The sequence below is a fragment of the Alternaria novae-zelandiae genome, assembly GCF_023758075.1.
Source record: "Alternaria novae-zelandiae strain BMP 2774 chromosome Unknown scaffold_15, whole genome shotgun sequence".
In the NCBI taxonomy this organism is placed as follows: Eukaryota; Fungi; Ascomycota; class Dothideomycetes; order Pleosporales; family Pleosporaceae; genus Alternaria; species Alternaria novae-zelandiae.
Genome location: NW_026056975.1, coordinates 905,958 through 928,997, shown reverse-complemented (window position 1 = coordinate 928,997; position 23,040 = coordinate 905,958). Strand labels below are relative to the sequence as shown.

General features: G+C 39.2%; 3 protein-coding genes across 3 annotated transcripts; 1 reads left to right on the top strand and 2 right to left on the bottom strand.

Annotated features, from left to right (window-relative positions):
• Nucleotides 1–100: 100 nt before the first annotated feature.
• J4E88_007492 (uncharacterized protein) lies at nt 101–1,204 on the top strand (the record flags this gene model as incomplete). Its single annotated transcript, XM_049401109.1, has 1 exon — nt 101–1,204. The coding sequence occupies one exon, from the start codon at nt 101–103 to the stop codon at nt 1,202–1,204; it is 1,104 nt and encodes a 367-aa protein (XP_049253421.1).
• Nucleotides 1,205–5,003: 3,799 nt separating this feature from the next.
• Nucleotides 5,004–6,467, bottom strand: GEL1_2 (beta-glucanosyltransferase; the record flags this gene model as incomplete). Its single annotated transcript, XM_049401108.1, has 3 exons — nt 5,004–5,604; nt 5,653–6,313; nt 6,362–6,467. The coding sequence occupies 3 exons, from the start codon at nt 6,465–6,467 to the stop codon at nt 5,004–5,006; spliced, it is 1,368 nt and encodes a 455-aa protein (XP_049253420.1).
• Nucleotides 6,468–20,725: 14,258 nt separating this feature from the next.
• J4E88_007490 (uncharacterized protein) lies at nt 20,726–21,950 on the bottom strand (the record flags this gene model as incomplete). Its single annotated transcript, XM_049401107.1, has 3 exons — nt 20,726–21,076; nt 21,130–21,774; nt 21,828–21,950. 3 exons carry the CDS (start codon nt 21,948–21,950, stop codon nt 20,726–20,728), a joined length of 1,119 nt encoding a protein of 372 aa, XP_049253419.1.
• Nucleotides 21,951–23,040: the final 1,090 nt, after the last annotated feature.

Here is a 23,040-nt window from a genome sequence, read left to right as displayed (position 1 = left end):
TGGGTAGGCAAACCACCAACATATCGTTCCTTATATTCGTCGTCACTGCATCAAGTAACGAGAGATCTGGTAGCGGAGATCTATTGTCGCAACTTCTGCCATGGCTCCTTCTTTCAATTTCACACTCTACACCAGTGCGTTCTGCTACATTAACTGCAGCGATACGTTCGACATCACCCTTGTACGCAATATCGACTACCACTCAAAACTCACCATCGATACCAAGAACACCCTCTTTGATCCCGAGGCAGCCTTTTCAAAGGGGTTGTTCGAAATTGTCGACGCAGAAACTGGTGAAAAAGTGGATTACGTGCCCTCCAAGACTGGTACTCAAGACATTGAACGACGACTTCTCATACTAGATCCCGAAAGGCTCGACAGCTATACCATGTGGTCGACTCGTCCAGGCACTACGGTTTCAAACCCCATGCCCTATACGTTCGATCTATCATCGCTCGTAGCGGGGAAAACGTATACCATTCGTCTCAAGTCTCATGGCATCACGACTTGGTACGCTGGTGAGCATCATGACCCATCCAGCTTACCCGAGCCGGAGACAGAACGCATACCGCAACCATCTTCCCCACTCCCTAGCTACACCTTCAAAGCCCTCGTCACAGTGCCCTCGCCTCCGCCTATCCGTCCAACCATACTCACCTCCACCGACACAATATCCGTCTCAGGCAACCCACCATGCACCATCACCCTCGCCTGGCACCTGGATCGCACCCGCACCGACATCACCAACACAAAAGGCATCGCAGTCCTACGCTCCATCCCCCACGGCCGCAACAAAGCCAGCGTCGAACTCCGGGACCTCAAAACCGGAAAAAAGCGTGGTCCAATGAAAGGCTACAGCCCTCCCGACGCAGACGTAGAGGGCGAGACCGACCCTTTCCCGCCCAACGAAACTGAAGTCCTCGTCTTTGAAGACAGCGAGACTGTGCATGAGAGGAGTTATACGCTGATTTCTGATCCCGAGGAAGCGGGGATTTGGGGGTCGGATACGAGACTTTTGAAGGTGGGAGGAGAAGATGGGAGGTATGGGGTTGGTGTGCTTAAAGGGGATTGGGCTTGGATAAGCAGAGAAGAAGTCGGGGAGGAGGTTTGGGGGGATCGGGAGAGGTTGAGGGGGGAGTTGGGGAAGGTGCCGATGAGGAAGTGGAGGGCGGATGATGTCAAGGTTGTGGGGGTTGTTGAGTAGACGGGAGAGGGCCTGTCGCGTTCGGGGTAAATGGCATTCGAAAGGGTGATAGTTGCGGATATGTGTTCTTTCACGACTTTTTCCACGTATCGGTGAAACCCAGGATCAAAAGACTGTCTCGAGAAGCTATGAGGCTGGCCCTCGACACACTAGCATTATCCGCAGCTGACTAGTCCTTCTGACCCCATGAGAGCCACTATAGCCGTTTTTTTGGTCCTCTGGGAAGAAGCAGACATAGCCTTTGATTCTCGGTTTTTTAGGAACTTTGAGGATGAAGGAGACTGACTCTACCCCGCTGATTAGACGTTCAGCTCGTGGTCTTTTATACTCCTCAAACTCTTCGGGCAAACGGCGAACCATGACGCGTTCGTATAGTTGATCCCAGTATATCCATGACCGATATCTTGAAAGCATATTCAATATTTGAAACAGCGATATAGCGTTGCTTACACCATCACACATAAAGACCTGAAGCTTTGGAGAAAGGAGCGGAATGTCGACTATCCCCGTGGCGAAGTACGGTACTCTCATGCCAACTACATCTACTCTTTTCAGTTATTTAGAGGCAGCAATAACATATGCTTGAGCGGCATAGTTTACGATCCGAGCAAACGAAGCAGACATTGAATGGACACACATAGTTTTGATTCCGACGCCAGACCCATGAACTGCGTCATTTCCATTTTTGTTGGTATTACAAAGTAAGTGAGAATAACGAAACATCCAGCTTCCGGGGTGGGATTTTATACAGCAGCCAGCAGACGTTGGTCCTCATGCGAATACCTAGTCATGATTTGAAGAATTTCGACTTCGCCGACTCAGCAGAAACCAGTCATTCTGTAAATCCGAGGAACTTGCGGCAGGCCGACAACATAGTAAAGATATCCTATCATTTTATGGTGCAGCGGAAAGACATGAGAAGGTGCTCTACTTATTTTTTGGGTAGGGTTGGCAAAGAAAGTACGATGTTTGTATTTGAAAGTCGTGGAATCTCGGAAGAGCCAGGACATGTGGACAAGACCTGTTTCTTTTAGAAGATAGCCGCTCGCACTTGTCTTTTTTCGAAGGATAGAAGACAAGCAGAGGTGGAAGGAAGCAATACCTCGCGGTTCTTGGACTTTATAGACGAGAGAGCACCGAGTGCCGGAACAGACATTGTCTCTACAACGTGTACTTTTAGAATTGCCGGAAGGAAGAACATAGAGCATAGCTCTATGCGTTTTGGTAAACATCAGAAGAGGTGTGCGGATGAAGATGCGAGAAGAGAGTGAGCAACAGGAGCGTATTTATATGCCGTCTAGTACTAGGCACACCACCGCCGCAGCCCATATGTTGCTGCAACGTTTGCTTTTTGGTGTCTGCAACGCATGGCGGCTTCATTGTCTACGTTTGAGAATTTGCGCCAAACCAGTGCAAATAGATTCGAGATCCGCGACTGTATCGATCATATCCATATCTGGTAGAGGTTTCTTGGTGGTAATGTGTGAAAACATATGGTGATCGAGCGTGTGTTTTAGTATGTCGCAACAGAAGACAGGACAGAACATAGCGTATGCGATGGTTGATTTTGGTACCAGAATCTCCAGAGTCATATGTATACTCGAGGAGGATTTTGGGAGCGGAGAAGCGGCCATGACTCTGTCTCATACCTTTTTGGGTCAAAGCAGAGGAAGTGTTGGCGAAGGAGTATAGGACAACACGGCGCTTATATAGTAGAACAGAGGCAGCGATTCAGGAAAACCATCGAAATGACGGGTGTACATTTTGCAGGCAGCGCGCCACTAATCCAAAATAACAGTCGGCAATTTCTGCGACATGAGGTATCTGCACTCGGCTTTTAGTGATGCCAGTGCAGGGGAGAAAGATCATGTAGACTATGAAGAATCCTTTTTCTTGTTTCTCGAGGCAGAGACAGTCATATGCGCTTCGCTGATAGTTTTTGGAGAAGAGCAGGGCAAGCGCACATGGTATCGTGTAACCAACGTTTTTGGAAGAATTTCTTTTTGATAGGCAGAAAGTAGATTGATAGAAGTAGGAAGCCAGGAGGAAGACGGTTTATATATGACTACCGCGCCAAGACGTCCGGGAAAGCATGTAGTAGATCTTCCGAGTTTTGGAGATACACTGCACTTGCTAATGCCGATTTTGTGCAGTAACTCGGACGCGAGACGAAGACATCAGCTTCACGAACTGGTTATTTTAGAGAAACAAACCCCGCGGCTCATGCGTCAAAGAGGTTCTGCTTTAGAGAACAGACACATGCAAGAGCCGCCGCTGAGTTTTGGAAACAGAAGTGGAATGTGTGATAGAGAAGTAGAAGAGCAGAAGCCGAGTAGGAGACAAACGCTCTCGATGGTTAACTTGATGATGCACTGCGAGCGCGCCGGCAGACACATCAGCTTTGTTGGAGTCCTTTTCTGGAATGCTTCACAGGACAACGATGCCGCATATAATTTTCTTATCTTCTCTTCGACATCTTCGAACAAGCTTGCGTACGTGCTCATCCTAGTCCCAGAACATCACAGCATAGCCCACTCTTTTTGAACCTCGGGGCGAAGCAGCAGCCCGCGCATGAGACGGTACACTATGTGCTTTGAGTGCCAGAGCAGAAAAGTCATGGGCTGTTGCTACTTGGCTTTTAGAGGAAAGGGGAAGAGCAGAACCATAGCTACACTACATTTTGGTTTTTGGGAAATGAAGAAGTAGGTTGGTGTACAAGACAACAAGTCCAGAAAGCGAAGTATTTATACGGCTTGATCGCCTCGAACATATAGAATAAAGTCTTGCTGCCTTTCACCGCACATCATTCACTGTGTTGATAGTTTTGGAAAAGAGACGCTCATGGTTCTGTGGATTGGAAGTTTTTCGGAAGGAGAGAAACACCCATGGGTGTCGTGTTTTCAAATTTTTGGTAAAGCCAAATGGAGTTGTGTAGATAAGAAGACAGCAACTCCGGCGTGGAAAAGGTGACTTTTATACTCCCATCCAGTGGTCCTCTCGCGCCGCACGGTGTTTTTAATAAAGTCCGCAGAGTGCGACGGAGAAAGACATGATATCCACATTGTAGTTTTTGGAAACGCACCGCACAGTCATGAAATGTTTGGAGTAGATTTTTGAAGAAGACGCAGAGCCATGTTATTGTTGACAGTGTTTTTCTAAAGTAAAAATGTAGAAAGAGTAGTTTTAGGCGCAACTCTCATACGATAGTCGAATCGAATTTTGAGAGGGCGCGCGACGACGGCTTGGAATCATAGCGTGCTCATGCTGCATTTTGAACCGGGGTTTTATGAGGGCGGGCGGCAGATGTGTTTTGGTAATAGTAGCTCAGAAGAAAGAGGCACACATTTCTGCTCTGATATGGCGTTTTGGAACAAAAGCGGAAAACATGGCAATCCAGTCGCTGGCATTTTGAAAAGCGAGGTGAGCTCGTGAGTGTATAAAGGAAGCAACAGATCACATCGTCGACATGAATTTATATGCAGACCACGCCAACACCGCGACTAACCCGTATATCAACATTACAGCGTCAAGCGCACAACCACACTCACAACAAAAAAAGCGTAGATTTTTCAATGTGTTTGTATTTCCTGATATATACTGAGATACTTGAAACAAAGAGAACAACAAGAAAAAAACATGAGACGCCAGGCCGACAACAAAGTCAACCAACTCCCATCACAAAAGCGTTTCAAAGCCAATGCTACTTGGAAAGGAAGAACCAAATCTATCCCAATAACGTTGCCCGCGCTGGGTCGTTGCATTACATGGAAGAAACACACGCAGCTCTACTGGCAGACTCTTACAAGATGAGAGCACCGCCGAAGAGCGAAGAGGCGAGGACAACGGCACCGCAGACGAGGGGAGCGAAGCTGAACTCGGGGCGGATGGAAGCGGCGGCGCCCTCGGAGCCGGAGGGGCTGCTGCCACCGGTAGCAGTGGGGACCTTGCCGCCGGAGGTAACAGCACCGGAGCCGGCAGGAGCGAGGTTCTCGTCGGAAGAACCAGCCTGCTGGGAGCCAGAGCCGGAGAGACCGGGGCCGTCACCAGCACCCTTCTTCATGAGGTCGAGGGCACCGGAGGGGACAGCGGGAAGCTCGTCGCTCTTCATGGTGACGTCCCAGGTCTTGGACTGGTCGGGGCAGGTGGCGGGCTGGCCGTCCTTCTTGTAGCCACCGTCGCCGCTGGGGTTCTTGGTGGCGGAGAAAGCGTCCTTGAGGGCGGTGAAGTCAGCGAGCTCCTTGACGGAGTCGCCGTTGATCTCGACGAGACCGTAGTTGGAGTCTTCCTGGGAGTATTCGTAGACGAGACCACCGGAGTAGACGCCGGTCATGTCGGTGCTGTAGAGCGACTTGACCTCCTCGAACTTTCGGGTTCCCTTGTTGCAACCGTACTCGGAGAGGCTGGGGATGTTAGCTGGTAGCCATGTATTGTGGAGGCGAGAGACTTACAAAATGGGGATGCTGTAGTTGGCAAACTTCTTGACCTTCTGGTCCCAACCGGAGGTGGTGTAGGAGGACGGGTCGCACCAGGAGTAGTCGTTGAAACCGAAGAAGTCGCTGCGGGCGGCATCGTCACCGCAGTTCATGTAGTCGGCCATCTCGTAGCGGTTGCTCTCGACGTCAGCAGCGGAGTAACCGACAGGAATCTTGCGGAGACCGCGGGCGTTCATGTAAGACTTGATGTCACGGGTGACGGCCTTGACGTAGGGAGCGCAGTTGGTGGTCTTGTCATCGTTGATGACCTCGTTGGCGGAGAAGAACAACAGTGTGTTGTCGTACTTTGCGAACATCTCGACGGTAGCGAAGATGCTCTGGAGGTAGACCTTGTTGTACGACTTCTGGGGCTCGGCGCGGTTGATGGAGTACTTGGGGGTGTTGAGGTCAAGGGCGAGGTAGATACCGGCATCGGCGAGAAGACCCATGCAGGCGTCGTGGTTGGCGCTGTTGTCGACAGTGTAGATGCGGACGGTGTTGATGCCGAGCTCCTTGAACTTCTCAATGTCGCGCTTGCAGCCAGCCTCGTCGGCGATGGGGTCCTTTGCGTCAGAGGCGCCACCGGGCTGGTAGTCGACACCGCGGATGTAGAAACGCTCGTTGCCAGCAAAGAAAGCTGGGGATGTTAGTACAGAATTGCATCTGTGATGGTGAGTTTACATACCATTTCCCTTGACAGTGACGGGGGTGATGTTGGCCCGCTTCTGGGTGGCCGCGGGGGTTGCAGCAGCGGAGGCCGCAAGGACGGCGGCAATGGCAAAGGTCTTCATGATGGTCGTGTGGGTGTTGATGATAATTACAGTTGAGCGATTGTTATAGCGACTGCGAGGCCGAAGTAAACAAGTAAAATACTTATAAATCCGAAGTAAAGAGCAACTCCCGTGAAACGAGTGTTAGAAGTTGCGATTAGAATAAAGGTGTAAGTAGCAAGAAGCACTTGGAGTCGTGAGATTGAAGAAGGAAGGATTCAACGGGGAGCGCAGCAGGTTAAGCAGTCGACTGCGAGGGAGGCGACGCGTCCAATTCCCTAGTGGACTGCGCCTTCGGCCTGTGATAGGCTGCGACCCCGGTGGGGATCGGTCCTGGCTGGGAGACAAGCATGCAAGCAGCGCCAACCCCTGAACAAGCCGCACCAAGCCCACCTCCAAGCAGCCGCCAACGCGCATGAGCCCACCGTCAAGCCTAGCTAAGCAGACTGGCTCGCCGTGGCGATCATGCTTGGACCGACGGCAGTGAAGCGCGCTGAAACACGCGTCCGCCGTCAATCATTCACTGTTTTCTGCTGCGCAGACGCTGGCGATCGGTATCAAACGTCTCAACGCATGCCGCTGCCCATGTCGCGCAGGCGTGCTGCCTGTAGTATGTGTGGAGTGTAAATTAATGTATAAGTCTAACGAGCTAACTAAGATAGGATAGGCCTACTATATACTTAGCACATGCTATTCTTAGTAGTTATGTAATAGGTTCTATCTCTAGTACAAGATAAAAGAGAAAAACTACCTAAACTAGAGACTATAAAGAAGACTCTAGCGTAGTTATGTATTCTCTAGAAGTCTAGTATAAGGTATTATAAGTCTAAAGTCTCTTCTATATACTTACAAAGAAAAGAAAGTAATACTTACTTTAAAAAAGAGAAAATAAATAATGTAAGAGGTTGTAAAACCTTTATAAGGCAAAATTATACTTATAAGATATTCTCTATACCTCTATATAAAGCTAATATTTTCTAGTAGAAGTAGTAAATAAACTTAGAATTTGTTATTATAGCTACTATAAAACCTAGTAGCGCTAATAAGCGTTTTGTAGTTATTAATAAATGCCTAAAAAGAAAAAGGCCTCTTATAAACTATTACTAGGTAATATAGATAGAAGAAGTAAGAGATATATTATTCTGTTATAAAGAAATGTATAAAGTAAAAGGTAAAACTATTACTAATATATAAAAAGAGAAAACTTTTTATACTAAGTAAAAGAGTAAGGCTAGAGGCTAAGAGTAAAAAGACGTAGTAAGAAAAATAAATAGCATTCTTGCTATGTATTATGTAAGCTAAAAAGAGAGGCTAACGTTAAAACTTTTAGTAAGGTATAGATATAGCAATAAATCTACTAGAGTAATGTAGATAGTTAAGGTTAATAGTTATTAAGCTATAAAGTAGAGAAGACTTAGAAAGAACCTTTAGCGTAGTTACTTACTAGGCTGTAAGGCGCGTTTATGTTTCTAGTAAATTTATCTATAGTAGCTATAGCAACATTCTTAATCTCTTAATTAGTAAGATCTTCCTCTATAAGAGCGTTATTTCTAGCGTAGTTACTAGCTATAGTTTCTAAAGAACTATTGCGCACTAGAGTTATAGTAGTAGTAGTAGCAGAATCTATAGCGTTAGTGTTAGGTAATAGAATTGTAGCTATAGTCTTTTGCTTCTTAGTCTTTTGCTTTATTTTACTACTAGGCTTAGTAGTTAGCCTAGACTAGAAGTACTTAGTAGTGTTAGTAATATAGAGGCTTATAGTCTTAGGCTTAGGCTTAGTGCCTTAAGCAGAAGTAATAGTGTTATACTATAGCTTATAGTCTCTATTACTATTCTTCTTCTTAAGAAAGTTAATATTCTCTTTCTTAAGAGCTATAGAAGTATTATAGGCCTAAGTAGTTAATATATTTTAAGCGTTCTTATAGCGCTGTTTATTCTCTACAAGAATATTAAAAAAGTTATTTTTATCTTTCTCTTTAGAAAGAGTACTAAAAGTGTTAATACTATTAAGGTTATACCTATTATTCTTATTTACCTTAGAAACCTTTCTCTTGCGCTACTAAGTTGCATCTAGAGTCTTTACCTATTCTTTAGCTTCTTTTCTAGCCTCTTTCTTTTAGTGTATAGCCTTAAGCTAAAGAAAGGCGTCTTAGATTTTACTAGAAGTGTAGTAAGTAATACTAAAGAATTAATCTTTTAGTATAAGGTATATACTAGTGTAGATAGAATTAAAGCGTTAAAGCATCTCTTAATTTATACTATAGACCTTAAAGTACTTAATACTAAGCTATATAGTTCTATATTTATTAATAAAGAATCTACTATTAATTTACTAAATGCGAACGTTATCTAGTAGGTTAAAGTTTATTATAACTCTGCTCTACTTAAGAATAATATATTTACTTTTCTTATTAAGCTTTTAAATAGGTTTACTCTTATTAATCTTCTTATTCTTAAACTTAAATTAGATAGTTTAGTAGGCCTAGTAGAAGTTTACTAAGGCAGAGTTGTAGTATTAGCTGCTAGCTGCAATCTCTTTAGTATAGTAGAAAGAATAAGCCTAAGCAAAATTAATATTAGATATAGTCTTCTTCTATTTATTAGTAAAGAAGATAGCTATTAGTAGAGTCTAGTAGTTAACCTTATTAATAAGATCTTAAGATTTTTAGCGCAGCTTAGAGGCTTTAGAGTTCTTCTTTAAGTAGAAGTAGGCCTTATTAGCGTTAGAGGGTCTAGTCTTTATCTTATCTTTAAGAATGCTGTAGGTCTTGTATATAGTAAGGTGCTTATTTATACTAGCTTTAATCTCTAGTAAGTTTACCTAGTTTAAGTAGACTAGAGTTAGCACATAGACAGCGAGCTTATTAACATCTTAGGCATACTAGCAGTTCTTGTCTAATATATGTGCTATAGCAGCTTCTATAGACTTACTAAGCTAAATAACTTAGTAACTACGTAAGATAAGGCTATTAGCTATACGCTTAGCGACCTATTAGTTCTATATATAGTTAGTATTCTTTCTAAACTTAAAGAGCTGCTCTAAGTACGTCTTAAAGTTATTATTTATGCGCTAGAGATACTTACTAGAGTTAGTAAAAACGTTAAAGTTAAGTACACTGCGTTAAAGTTCTACTTTCTTAAGGTAACAAAGCATAGTGTTAGTAGAGAAAGAAACTCTTATATTAAATAACTACCTCTTAATATACTTAGAGTTCTAGATAGGTATTCTAGTAGTAGCGCTCTCTTTATTAGTAAAGTTAGAGAGTACTTACTATACTTTGTTAAGGTAGTATATAATTACTCTACTAGAATTTTAGATATAGCTACTTATATTATTATTAGTAGATAGGTAGTTTGTTAGTAAGGCGTGTTAAGTAAAAGTAGTTATAGTACTTATTAAGCTATAAACTCGCATAATATCTTATATAGAAAGAGTAATAGTTGCTAGACTCTTAGAATATAAACTAACGTTAGAAGAACTATCTAGAGTTACTAAGAGCTATAGTAAGGCTTTAGCTAGAGTAGCTAAAGAAACTACGTAATAGCTATAAGCGTAGAGAAGTAATATCTAATCTATAAGTAGACTGCGGCTAAGTGCCTTTACAAAGAGCGTAGGTAAAGGTAGTCTATTCTTAAGCTAAGTATTAGAGCGCTCTTCTCTAGTAGAGGCCTTTAGCTATAACTAATTAGGTAAGTAGCGCATAGTAGTCTACTTGTAGTAGTGTAAAGAGTATACGCAAAAGAGTAGCTTCTAGAAAAGTAGCGTAGTCTAGAAATATAGTAGTAGAGATAGGTTTAAGAGGTAGTAGTTAGTATAGAAGAGATAAAAGTTATAAGTAGAAAGCTTACCTTATATATAGATATAGTGTAGGCTTAACGTTATAGATAAGAGAAAAGTAGACTTCTCTTACCTTGCGTACTAGAGTTAAACTCTTATAGAGAGAAATATTATAATATATAGTATTACTAAGATACAGAGTAAGTAGAGATAAGAGTATTATTTACTACTAGAAATAGTATATATAAGGCTATAGTATATATAGATTGCTAGATAATAGTAATAGTAGATAATGTTGTAGGAAAGCTGTAGTAGCTTAAAGTTCTAGTAGAGTATAATTAATTAAAATAAAGAGTAGCTACTACTCTATTAGACTAAGCTTATATAAGTAGATAATAGTTATTAGACCTATAAATAGAGAAGCTAGAGGGGCTTTTTAAAAGGCGAGCTGTAGAAAAGTAAATACTATAAGAAATGCTAAAAAGTAGAAAAACGCCTATAGGTAAAAAGAAGTAAAAACGCTAAAGTTAAAAAAGATAAAAACCTGCTATCTATAGTAATAAGTATAATACTATAGTAGTATTACAAAGAGCGTAGCCTAAGTATAGCCTGCTATCTACTAATAGAGAGAGCTGCTAGATTAGTCTTAAAAAGCACTTTATTATTAACGCGCGTAGCAATAACTTTCTTATAGTAGTTACTAGGCTAAATAGACTTATAGAGGGGCTTATAAGAAGATAAAGAGTTGTAACTACTAGAGTTATAGGTAGTATTAATGCCTTAGAGATTAAGCCTGTTATAGAGTTATAAGTTCTTTACTTACTATAGAGAAGATAGTATATAAACTAAATAATTATTATTAACGCTCTTGTTAGTAGCTATAGTACTTTCTAGTAGAACTAGTGTTGTTGTTTCTTAGAGCTAGAGTACTAGCTCTACTAGTAGAGCGTTCTTGTTAACAGCCGCAATGTTTTCTAGTAGAACTAGTGTTATAGTTTCTTAGAGCTAGAATTCTAGTTCTACTAGTAGTAAGTTATCTTGCGCCTAAGGCTCTAAATCTAGTAGTTATTCTGCGAGCTTATAATCTTATATAGTTTATTAGAACTTATAGTTCTATATATAATAAAGCTTACGCTAGTTCTACTTAGTAAGAGAAAATTAGAGATTAAAATTATCTTATATCTTATAGGCAGTGCTAAGCTATGTAGTAGATAGCTATTAGTTGTAAGTAGCGCTTTTATTCTTTTATTTAACAAAGTACTTAAGCTTAGTAGTAGTATTATTTACTTAACACTTAAGTATGTGTTTAATTAGCTTTAGCTTCTACTTACTAGGCTTATTAGTTACTATAAGAGAAAGCGCTAGAAAAAAGTAATAGAAAGAATCTTATTCTATAGTATAATATAGTTTAAGCTAGATAGCGTTTATAACGTTATAGATATAGAGGCCTAGCAGTTACTTAATATAGTAGGCGTTCTTACCTACTTTTCTAAGTACCTTTAGCAGGCTATAGCGCTGCTAACTAATCTTTCTAGAGAGATTTTCTTAAAGCTTATAGCTCTTACCTAAGATAAGCGTAACGTAGTTACTAGGTTAGAGCTCTAAAGACTAATAGCGCAAGTTGTAATAGTTCTTTTAGATAACCTTAGTAAATATAAGAGCTTTCTTAGTCTCTTTTTAGTAGTTAAGATATAGGCTAAGGTAGTCTTTCTAAGAGAGCGTGTGTTTAGCGTATATAAGGTTAAAGCTCTAGTAGAGGTTAAAACCTATAATGTATTTACAAAGTAAATAGCTAAAAGAGTAGTTTTAACTTATATTTAGTGTAAACTAAATATATAGTAGTGCCTCTGTCTAGTTAGAGTCTTAATTTATAGTAATAAAAAACCTAAGAGTAATACTAATAGTTTAGTTTATACGCTTAGATTAGCTGTCTGCCTAAGAATACTATATAGTAGTAGTATAAAACTTAGTGCTAAAAGTGTAGTGTTACTTACTAAACATGCTCTTAATAAACGTTAGAGCTTAGTTACTAATAATTACTTTCTAGTTTCTCTAACTAGAGAGGTAGTTTATTCTAGTAAGTGCAATAGACTATTCTTCTCTAAACTAATAGTTCTTACTAGAGATAATATTAATAGCCTTAGATACTTAGTAGATCTTAGTTAAGATAGTGTTAAAACTATTAGTTGTCTCTAGTAGGTAGGTTACAATGTTAATATAGACAGCCTTAAAGAGCTAGGCTTATTAATTAATAGGCTCTAATAATCTGTATCTCTTATGTTATAGCGTCTAGTTAACTTTACACTATAGATAGTACTTAACGTAGATCTTAAGGTATTTTGTTAATTTCTAGATAAAGAAAGAAGACTTAATATAGTTATAAGTATAGTTAAAACCTTAATAATAGAAACTATTATAGGTGTACTTAAAGATCTTATTTATAAGGCTCTTTAGAATATAAAGCTACTTAGAGCTATCTTTTATATTCTAGTAATATACTAGATTACTCTTAAGTAGAAAACAAAGGCTGCGTATTAGGCGTTTAGAGTCTTTATTATTATAGCGTTTACTAGAGATAACTACAAGAACGCGTACCTATAAAGCATTATTCTTATAAGCCTATTTAAGTTATATCTTAAAGCTATCTTCTATCTTAATAATAAGTACGTAAAATACATATATAACGTTATTAAGTATATTAGTCTTAAGGTTAGACTTTAGCACAGCTATAGAGTATAGCTTTAATAACACATCTAGTATAATATATAGCCTACTAGAGTAGTAGCGTATATTAAGGTTAAACTATTATAAGTATATAGAAGCCTTAGCTAAACAAAGATTAAGACTCTTAAGCAACTCTATTGTAGTTAACCTTTTCTAATAGATAATAGTAGTAACAGCTATATAATTTATAAAGATAAACATCTTAAGAGTAGCTTTAATTATGTAGCGTAGCTTCTTTACTGTCTAATATAATTCTGCTATCTCTAGCTTAGTTAGAAAGTAACAACGCTTAGCGCTAGATAAGCACTTTAATAAGAATAGAAGAGGCTTAATACTAGCTATCTTAAAGTTAGTTAAGCGTTTTAGCTAGGCTATTAGAGAGAAATTATTATTCTTATAGCTAGTAGGTACGTTAGAGTTAACTATGTTTAGATTAGAGTTATTCTTTACGTAATACGCTATAGCTGCTATACTATACTATTTAGAAGAGTTAATATTAATATATAGCTTGCGGCTGTAGTTCTAGTATAATAGCTAAATTATATTACTTTATAAAGACTAAATATTATTAAATATCTTGCAAATTAGTCTAGTTGCTAGAATTAGTGCCTTTATTATTACTATAGTTCTTGCTCTACTCTTTTTTTTTAGCGCAAACTGCAGAAGCTTAGTCTTAAGTAACGTAAGTAGCTTAGAAATTTATATAAAGTATAGTGTCTATTTATTAAGAAAGTTAATAGCACTATAGTAGACCTCTATATCTCTTACATGCTAGAGAAACTTAACGTTACAAAGTGCTTAAATTTGCTTATTAGTAGAGGCAACGCTAAAAGCGTCTACTTAGTAACCTAGAAGCTTAACTATAGAATACTTAATAAAGGCCTTGTTAGAAGTAAGTAATATATTTATCTAAGCAATCTAGCGAAAGAAATAATTAAGGTAGTAGACGTGTTTATTAAGCGTCTTTAAAAAGATAATAAAATTGTTAATATACGCCTTTGCAAAGTTAACTATATTACGTAGAAATAGGTCTCTATAGCGCTGTACGTAGAATACGCTATTCTTAAACTCTATAGTATAAATATTAAGCACTTCTACTTTATAATAAGTATTAATAGTAAATTTACTATAGTCTTTAGGCTAGACAGTAAACTAGTAGAAATATAAGAGCCTGTCTATAATAGTAATAAAGTTAGCTTCTTAGAGCTATACAAGAATATCTATCTGTATAGTTAGAGAGTAGGCGTTTTTAATTAACTAGAAATTAATCTCTCTTATATTAAGAACTAGTTAGCTTTTCTAATCTATAGTAGCTACTATACTATTAGCGTTCTATGTATGTACTTTCTTCTAAATAACAAAGACTAGCATAGAAAAAGAAGCTAGTAGGCAAGCTAGTTCTATCTTTTAGTTATACGTAAGCTTATTAAAAACCTTGTTAATAACTTTCTAGTTCTATAGTCTACTATTATACACCTTAGAGAAGATCTTTACGTTCTACTACTTATCTTAAAGGTTAATAAGTATTATAAACTCTAGTAGTATGTTTATAATTAATCTGTAGTTAGTCTATACCTTAGAGTGTACTATAGCTACTTAATAGAGAACTTTCTTAGTTGCTAGAGTTCTATAGATAGTAATGCTAAGATTAGTCTTAGACTTGCTAGGCAGAGTAGACTATAAGTCTAGTAAAGTAGTAAAAGCGTAATTATATAAGTTAATTGCGTAAATAGCATCTACGCTAAGTAGTTTAGTATACCTAACTAGAGTTTAGCGTAGAAGCTAAATAACGTTACTAGTGTTATTATAGAGAATAATATTAAGATTAGCGCTCTTTAAGAGCGTACTATATACGCGAAAATACTATATAGCTATATTAAGAGGCTTAAATATATAATTATATATATCTAAAAGTAGGTATAAAGCGTGTGCCTTAATCTTAATAGCTAAGTAGAGAGAGATTTTTACAGCGCTATTAATAGTAACCTTTTACTTCTTTCTAGTGTTGTTATTCTTAGCTCTAATAATAAGTTTAGTAGTTACGTCTTTATAGAGTAGCTATATTATAGTATATTTCTTAATGTTTAAAATAACGTTTTATAGTACTAAGGTGTCTATACTAAGAAGCATGTTTAGACTAAGTTATTTAATAATATAAACTTAGATGCGCTATAGTGTATATACGTATTTACTAGACTTAAGAACTAAAGGTACGTAAAGTATAAGATAAGCTATCTTAGTAGTACGCATGCTTTCTAGTTCTGCGCTAGCGTAGTAAGTAGGTTTCTTAAGTTATTTGTATAAAGCGCCTAGAAAGTGCTATTTAATAAAAGCCTTATTAGTAAGGCTAATTACTGCGCTAGTATCTAGAATAATAGTAAGATTAGGTCTATCTCTACTGCTACAGATAATAAGCTTTATTTTATACTAATTCTACACTATAGCTACACTATTAACTAGCGCTAGAGTAGTAGACTTTACTACGCGTAAACGCTAGAGCTTAGAGCGCTCTAGAGTTACTAGGTTATTAATTAGTAGCTAGAAACTCTAAGAGACACTAGGCACTGTTATTGTAATAGTATAGATATAAGCAATATTAACTTAGGCCTAGCTACTCTAGTGTTCTTTATAGATATGCTAATGTAGCTTATTATTTAAAATAAAAACCTAAGTGTAGTTATAGTAAGAGAATAACTAGGCTAGCTAAGTAGTATTTTTATTACATAGAACTATAACATAACTAGTAAAGTATAAATGCCTATTATTATTATTCTTATAGTTAGAATATATGTATTTATTATCTTACGCCTAAGCTAAGAGATAGTAATCTTTAGAATTATCTAAGAAGCAGTCTTTATTACTAGAGAGGTAGCTAGAGTTAGGTAATTAGTCTAGTAGTGCAGAGAGTTTGTTAAAAGAGCTCTTCTCTTAATACTATAATATTATCGCGGCTTAATTATTATATAGTAATAGTAGTTTCTCTAGAAACAAGGCTAGAGAATAAGCTAAGGTATTATAGCGTAAGAGTAGAGATTGTATAGTAACGCTAGGCTTATTAGAGCTAAGGTTATAGTTAAAGTAGGCGCTCTAGACTTTATTATATAATTAAGACCTGCTACTAGAGTAGAAACTATTCTAGCGCTAGCTATTACTCTGCTAGGTGTTATTGTAGTTACTACTACTCTAGGCTTAGTAAGAGTGCAATATAGACCTACTTAACTAGCTCTAGTTACTATTTCTATTCTACTATAGAGGCTTGCTTCTATTTTACTATATATAAGTATTAGAGTTACTACTATAGGCGCGCTAATTACTGTTGTTGCAATAACTATTGCCTAGAGAAGTAGAAACTTAGAGTTGCTAATAAGAGGCTCTACTAGTGTTATCTTACGCTAGGTTGTTTAAACCTCTATAGCCTTAGCTATTATTTAGACAAGAAAGAGTCTACTTACTATTATTTACGTTAGATTAAAAAACTTTCTTAAGAACGTGTTTGCGTGCCTTAAGTATAAAGAGAAAGTTGTCTAATAATATTATAGAAATATTATTACAAAAATAGACCTAAATACAAGTATTAAGAAGGTTCTATATATAGGTAACGTAGAGGTTATTATTATTATAGCTGTATCTAGCGTCTTAATAGAGACGCTTAACTTAGAGAAACTACTTAGCTAGAGAATAGTCTAAAAGTAAGTTCTTTAGAGTAAAACGCTTCTTCTATAGGCTCTATATAGTAAGTACTAGCTAAACCTAGAAAAGTTATAGCTTTTCTTTCTAGCGATTAAGTCTCTTACTAGTAATAATAAATATACAGCGCTTAATATTAAGGTTTAATTAATACTATAATAGAGTAGTTCTTTTAAAGCACTAGTGTAAGTAGTTCTAGACTATATACTCTACTATTATATTTACTATAATATAGACTTTTATAGAGTTAATAAAGTTATAGATATTATAAAAGTAGGTCTTGCTAGAGAGATTAACTACGTTGTCTAGGTACTAGTTCTTAGGCATGTCTAGCTAGAAGTAACTAACTTACTCTAGAGTAAACTTAAGAGAGCCCTTTATAGCCTTAATTATAGTGTTATTATTTAAGATCTTAGCTTACTTAGGTATAAGGCTCTAGTAATTAATATTATACTAGAATAAAGCTAGTGTATAGAGAGTGTACTGCTATAGCCTAGCTACTATAGTTTAGATATTATAATAAAAAGGTAGGCAGTTATTAAAGCTTAGCTAGTAAAAGCTATTATTCTAAATACGCTTATACTACCTATGTGCTACGTATTAAGTAGGCAGAAACTTCTATTAGAAATGCTAAAGTAAAGTAGGTACAGCGCTACCTAACATATACTTATTATAATAATCTCTAGTAAGTAGATATCTAGTGCGTAAAGGCTGCTAGGTTAGTATATACGCGTAATATTCTTATAATATCTCTACTAAGTTAAGTAGGCCTTATATAAGAGCCTTAGAGATATATAGAGGTAGACTATTCTGCGCTAGAAGAGAATCTATAAGTTAAGTATATAAGTGCTAGTTAAGAGGCTAATAACTATAAGCGCTAGAAATCTAGAATAGCTAAGAAGGTAGAATCTAATATAACTAAGTATTCTAAGATAAGTAGAGTAGTAGCAGTTGCAAGTAGCTATAAGATAAATTATTAAAACTATATAGTAGTGTTAGTTAGCTAGCCTGTTAGAGTTATAAGTTCTAGTAGTAGTCTTAAGGCTTATTTAAATTATTATATAGACGTAATACAAGATTTAGTAGAGTACTTAGTAGGTTAGAGGCGTAGAGATTAGAAGAGAGTAGAGAAGAAAAGGCATTTCTAGTAAGCTGTGTAGAGATAGTAGTATATAAGGTAAGGTTCTTCTATATAAGCTTACGTAGAAATAGTTTATATATAGTAGAAGGTAGTAGTTATTATACCTACTATAAAAGTACTAGAAAGTTCTATTACTTATTAGGTTTAACTATTCTACTAGATTAGTCTATAATCTCTAAGGTCTATTAAGAAGATTTCTCTTACTAGGCTCTTAAGTTACGCTGTTTTCTTTAGTTTCTAGAAAGTAGTTTAATAGATTCTACTATACTCTAAGATAGAGAGCGTATTAGTTAGTATATAATAGTGTTAGCTATAGAGAGTAATAAAATATAAAAGTATCTTAGAAAGAGTACAACACTATAAAGAGACTCTAAGTTAGTATTATTCTAGATAGACTTATAAAGAGTTAAGAAAGAGAAAGCGTTAGTAAAAGAATTAGTAATAGACGCGTAGAAATATAAGAAGCTATAGTAAGACTTTTAAGAAGCTAGTAAGTCTAGTAGTAGAGAGACTAATATAGAATAGAAGAGTATAGGTTATAATAGAAGTAGCGCTAGAGGTAGAAAGATATAAGGCGCTGCTATAGATAGTAAGGTAGGTATAATAGAAGCTAGTTATATAATAGTAGGTTAATATTAACGTAGTTTCTAAGCTTTTAAGGTAGATAAAGAGTAGAATTTAGTAGTGTTCTGTCTAAAGATATTAACTTTCTTTATAACTTTGCGTTATGCTATAGCAAGTTCTTTAATACTAGCTACTTAGTCTTAAGAATACTCTTATTTAGAGTTATTTTTAAAGAAAGGTTGTTTTAGAGAGAAGATTAACAGAGTTCTCTGTTAAGGTAGTAATACACTTAGAAGAGAATAGTTCTTAAAGGTAGTAGGCGTCTTATATAACTTAATAATTGCTTAGATAACTTAAAAATTAGCGTTAGGTATAAGAGTAGCGTGTTAAGAGACACTATAGTAGTAGGCAATAATATTATACGCGTAGATAACGTTTATTATTATAATAGCTAGAAAGTTAGAGAATATAGAGTAATAAGTTATAAGAGGTAGCTAAAGTAAAGTAGAGAGTAAAGAATCTATAAGTGTAGTTTACTAAAGCAGTAGTAGCCTAATAGTAGCTACTCTATAATAGGCTTTTTATAGTTTAATATACTTAGCTAGTTTAAACTAGAAAAAAACTTACTAGTAGAGTTAAGAGGTAGAGTTATAAATTTAGAGTTAGAGATAAGAAGGTGTAAGGTATAGAAGTCTTCTCTAAGAGTTAATAATAAGGTTACCTTTATATCTAGTAGTAGTAAGTAAAGTACCTACATGTTATATTTATGCTATACTTCTACTAGATTGCAGCGTAGAGAAAGAGTATTTAGTAAAGTATCTCTAAATAAGAAGTAGTTCTATAAAGCCTAGCAGGCGTTTAAGACTAATATAGAAAGAGTAGATTAATATCTACTTTAGTTAGTAGGCGTAGTAATAGAATAGAGAAAGTAGTTAGAAAATAGTATATTAAAAAAGAAGCGTAGAAGTTATAAGTAAGTGCGTTTATAGTAGCTACCTTAATCTACCTAAAGTAGTAAGAAGCCTAATAAGTAATTCTATAAAGAGAAAGATTATAGTATATATACTCTAGCTTATTATAAAAGAGATTAAATACTTACAATGTAGTAAAGAAAAAAAAAGCTAGTAAGGCTATAACTACTCTGTAGTTATGTTATATAAAATATACTAATATTATTAAAAAATAAAGCTAGAACTTATAGTAGCGTTATAGGTGCACGTTTAGTAGAGAAAAGATAGTAAAAGTTACTAAGTTTCTTATAGTTTATAGTATAATCTTAACTTTAGTTTAAAAGCGTAGACGTAATACAGGTAGTATTATACTACTTTAGCGATGCAGTTAGACTGCAAGAAAAAGCAAAGATAACGCGCTTAGAATAGATTATAGCACTAGGCTAAAAGTAGAGAGACTTAGCAATTTAAGATAGCTACTAATCTATAGTATATGTAGAGTGTAAATTAATGTATAAGTCTAACAAGCTAACTAAGATAGGATAGGCCTACTATATACCTAGCACATGCTATCCTTGGCAGTTATGTGACACTGCCGAAATGACGGCCCACGGCTAAGATTGGATAGACGACGTCATGTGGAGGCATCGTGGGCTGCTGTTGCATCCATGGATCGCATGGCTGGCTGGTCGCTGCTCGCTTCCGAAACGGCGATACGTACTGCCTACGCTGTCCTGTGAAACGAGGTAGTCGGTCCGCGCCTGGCACTGTCTCTTGACATCACGAGCCTTGGATTCTGGTGAGGCATTTCATTGGCAATTCATCGGCTAATCATCAGCCTCCGTATCTCAAATGCTGGGAGGCGGTTTTCTGGCGGGCTAGTTCGCCATCGTATTATTAGAGCCCGGCCAGCCTTCTCAACACAACATGTCCAGCCAGCACATCTAGGATCGAGTTCAAGAGCACGCCCTCTCCCCAAACGGATCACCCGCTGCTTTGCCGCAGCTCTATCGATTATACCTGCGCCAGCCGGTCCAGAATCCCAGTAGCGGTCGAGACTTTCATGTTGGGAACGTAGTCTTTGTTTTACGGGCTTTTTGCCATCATACCACCAGCGCTAAGAACTATTCCTTGCCGACTTCCGTTCGCATAGGCGCTCGTGTTTCCGGAACCGCCTCGTACCTCACGAACGGGTGTTCTAAAAGTAGACTTTACTTTGCATTGTGTTTACATCTCGATAGAACTACGCGCATACCTTCAGATACAACCAAGAAAACCTCCTTTGTATACACATTCGTCACTGCGGAGTGCAGCCCGGATCATTACTAATAATAAGAAAACAATGAGAAGTCATCCACTCCTCTATACAGAAACATAGTCCCAACATGATATCGCATCCTACTCTCCTTACACCGCCACATGGTCATTACATCCTCTATTTGTTGTCCCTGTTCTTCAATCCAAAGTATAGTCCAAGTGCCAGCGCGATAACGGCCAGAATCAGGATGACGGTCAAGAGGATCCACCACTTGAGCCTACGCGCGCGCCTAGCCGACTTGATGCCTTCGTCCAGCTGCTTGTTCGCGTTCTCGGTATCGTCCTTGACTTGTACGGTTTGCTCCTCGGTCCGCTGAATGATGGGTTCTTGGTAGACGACCTGCTCGTTGAGCTGGGTGAAGAGAAGGGCAAGCTCGCCCATGGTCTTCTCGATGCGCTGGATGTCATTGTGGCGGGCGCGGACGGCGCCAAGGACGCTCGAGGCTTGGCCGCTACGGTTGGACTTGAGCTGCGGATTGTTAGTGACGTATTTCTTGGTTCGTGCGATCATTGTCTACTTACAGCTTGTGTGAAGATGCCCTCGTCACCCAGATCCGAGTTAGCAATCTCGTTGACCTCGGCATCCGTCGCATCCGGGTTGATGATACGGTACTGGCGCCCGACAGCCTCGCGATACCTCTTGGAGTAGTCTGCCTCCTCCCTCTGGAAGTCCTCTAGCTGTGTCTTGAAGGTCCTCTTCAGCGCCTCCACCTGCGTCCTCTTCGTCCGGTCGTTGGGGTCGCGCACGGCATCCCTCTCGAGGAACTTGATCTCGTCCTTGATTTGAGTGTTCCTGATCTGCGTGGCGGTCACGATGCTCTCGAGCTCGGCGGTGGAGCGGTTGTCGGGCGACGATAGCATGCGCTGGTGGACGCTTGCAATGGCTTGGATGTCGGATGTGAGCTGGCCGATGCGCGACTTTGCGCCTTCGATGCGCGCGAAGAAGTCGTCGCGGCTGAGGGGCTGCGGTCCTGGCGCCTCCATGCCCGGGTTTCCAGTCGGCTCACCGTACGCAGGCATGTTGTTCATTGGCACGTCTGTATGCGGTACGTTGGGTGGTTGTGTGTTTGCGCCGGGTTGCGAATATTGCGATGGCTGCGAATAGTTGGAATCGCCATGACGTTGGAGGGGCGCCGGCGGGCTGAGCTGCTGGGCCTGGCCGTCATACTGTTTCGTCGCGTCAGTCTTTGAGTTCAAGCCGCGCGGTCGCGACTGCTTACTCCTCCGTCATAGGGGTTGGCTGAGCCGTAGCCGGTGCCGCCATATGGGTTTGATTGCGCGCCGTATCCAGCCTCGGCCTGGCCATACGGGTTGCCGCCGTATTGTTGATAGTTTTGCGACATGTTTGGTGTTGGCTGGGATGGATTGACAGCGTTGGAGCGATGGTTTCGGAATGCCGCAGTGGAGCTTGAGATGAGCCGCGGAAGCTACGGAATCTTGCGCTGACCGACGGACGTGAGCGCGCGGCGATTAGTCCAGCAATTCTTCCGCGCAACAAGACTAGGCTTGGTAAAATGAACAGCGGATGCTGGGTCGCTGGGACTGGCAGTGCTCAAAATCGATTAATTGAACCTTGCCGTGGCCTTGTTTTGATGTGGGCTGCGAGGGAAATTAAATGAAGTGACCCTGTTGAATCAGCGAGCTCTGAGCCGCGAGGACGCACGTCACCAATCGCACGAAAACGGGCAAGGTACGCCCTTAGTCATCGCTAGTGACGATCGCCCGGGCGTAGCGTGCAGTCCCGTGCGAGGCGCAGCACCACCGTCTCCATCATCACGACAAGGCAGCATCGTTTTGAAGGACCTCATTGTACACTCTCATCTTTTCGATATTGTGTGTTGTTCGCGCGATTGACCTCGAGTAGAAGTACAAGGCCTGCAGCGTACTCAGGTCTAGATCTTGTCGCCCACGGTAATAACCCGAAAGAGGTACCTAGGTAATGTCCGATGCGATATCGATCCCGCCCTGCCGCCATCTTTGACTGGCTACCTTCAGAGACAACCGTGCAACCCGGAGAACATGACTGCGCCCACAACTCTACTACAGTGTCAGCGCCTACAACATAGGCTATTGACCTAAGGCACCCACTCGCAAGCACCACCCTTCTTGGTCAATATGGCATCTCACTCAGCGCATTCTCCTGGTGAAGCCTGGGAACTATACAGGTTAGAGATGACCTTGTACACGGCGAAGCACATCAGTGTCAATTCGTGACCAATACGTTTTCTACCACCTTATACAAGAGAAAAGCTGAACACCCTGGAGCCTACGTTGACGTTAAACTCCCTACTTTGCATGTTCTCATCTTGATGTAGGCTCTAGGGTGTTCGGGTTTTCCCTATTATGAGCTGGCAGCGTCGGTGGAACCAGTATCCGTCGTAATGAGATCAGCTTCCGTCCTGGCAGCCATGCACTTCTCAGGTTAATGCTTAT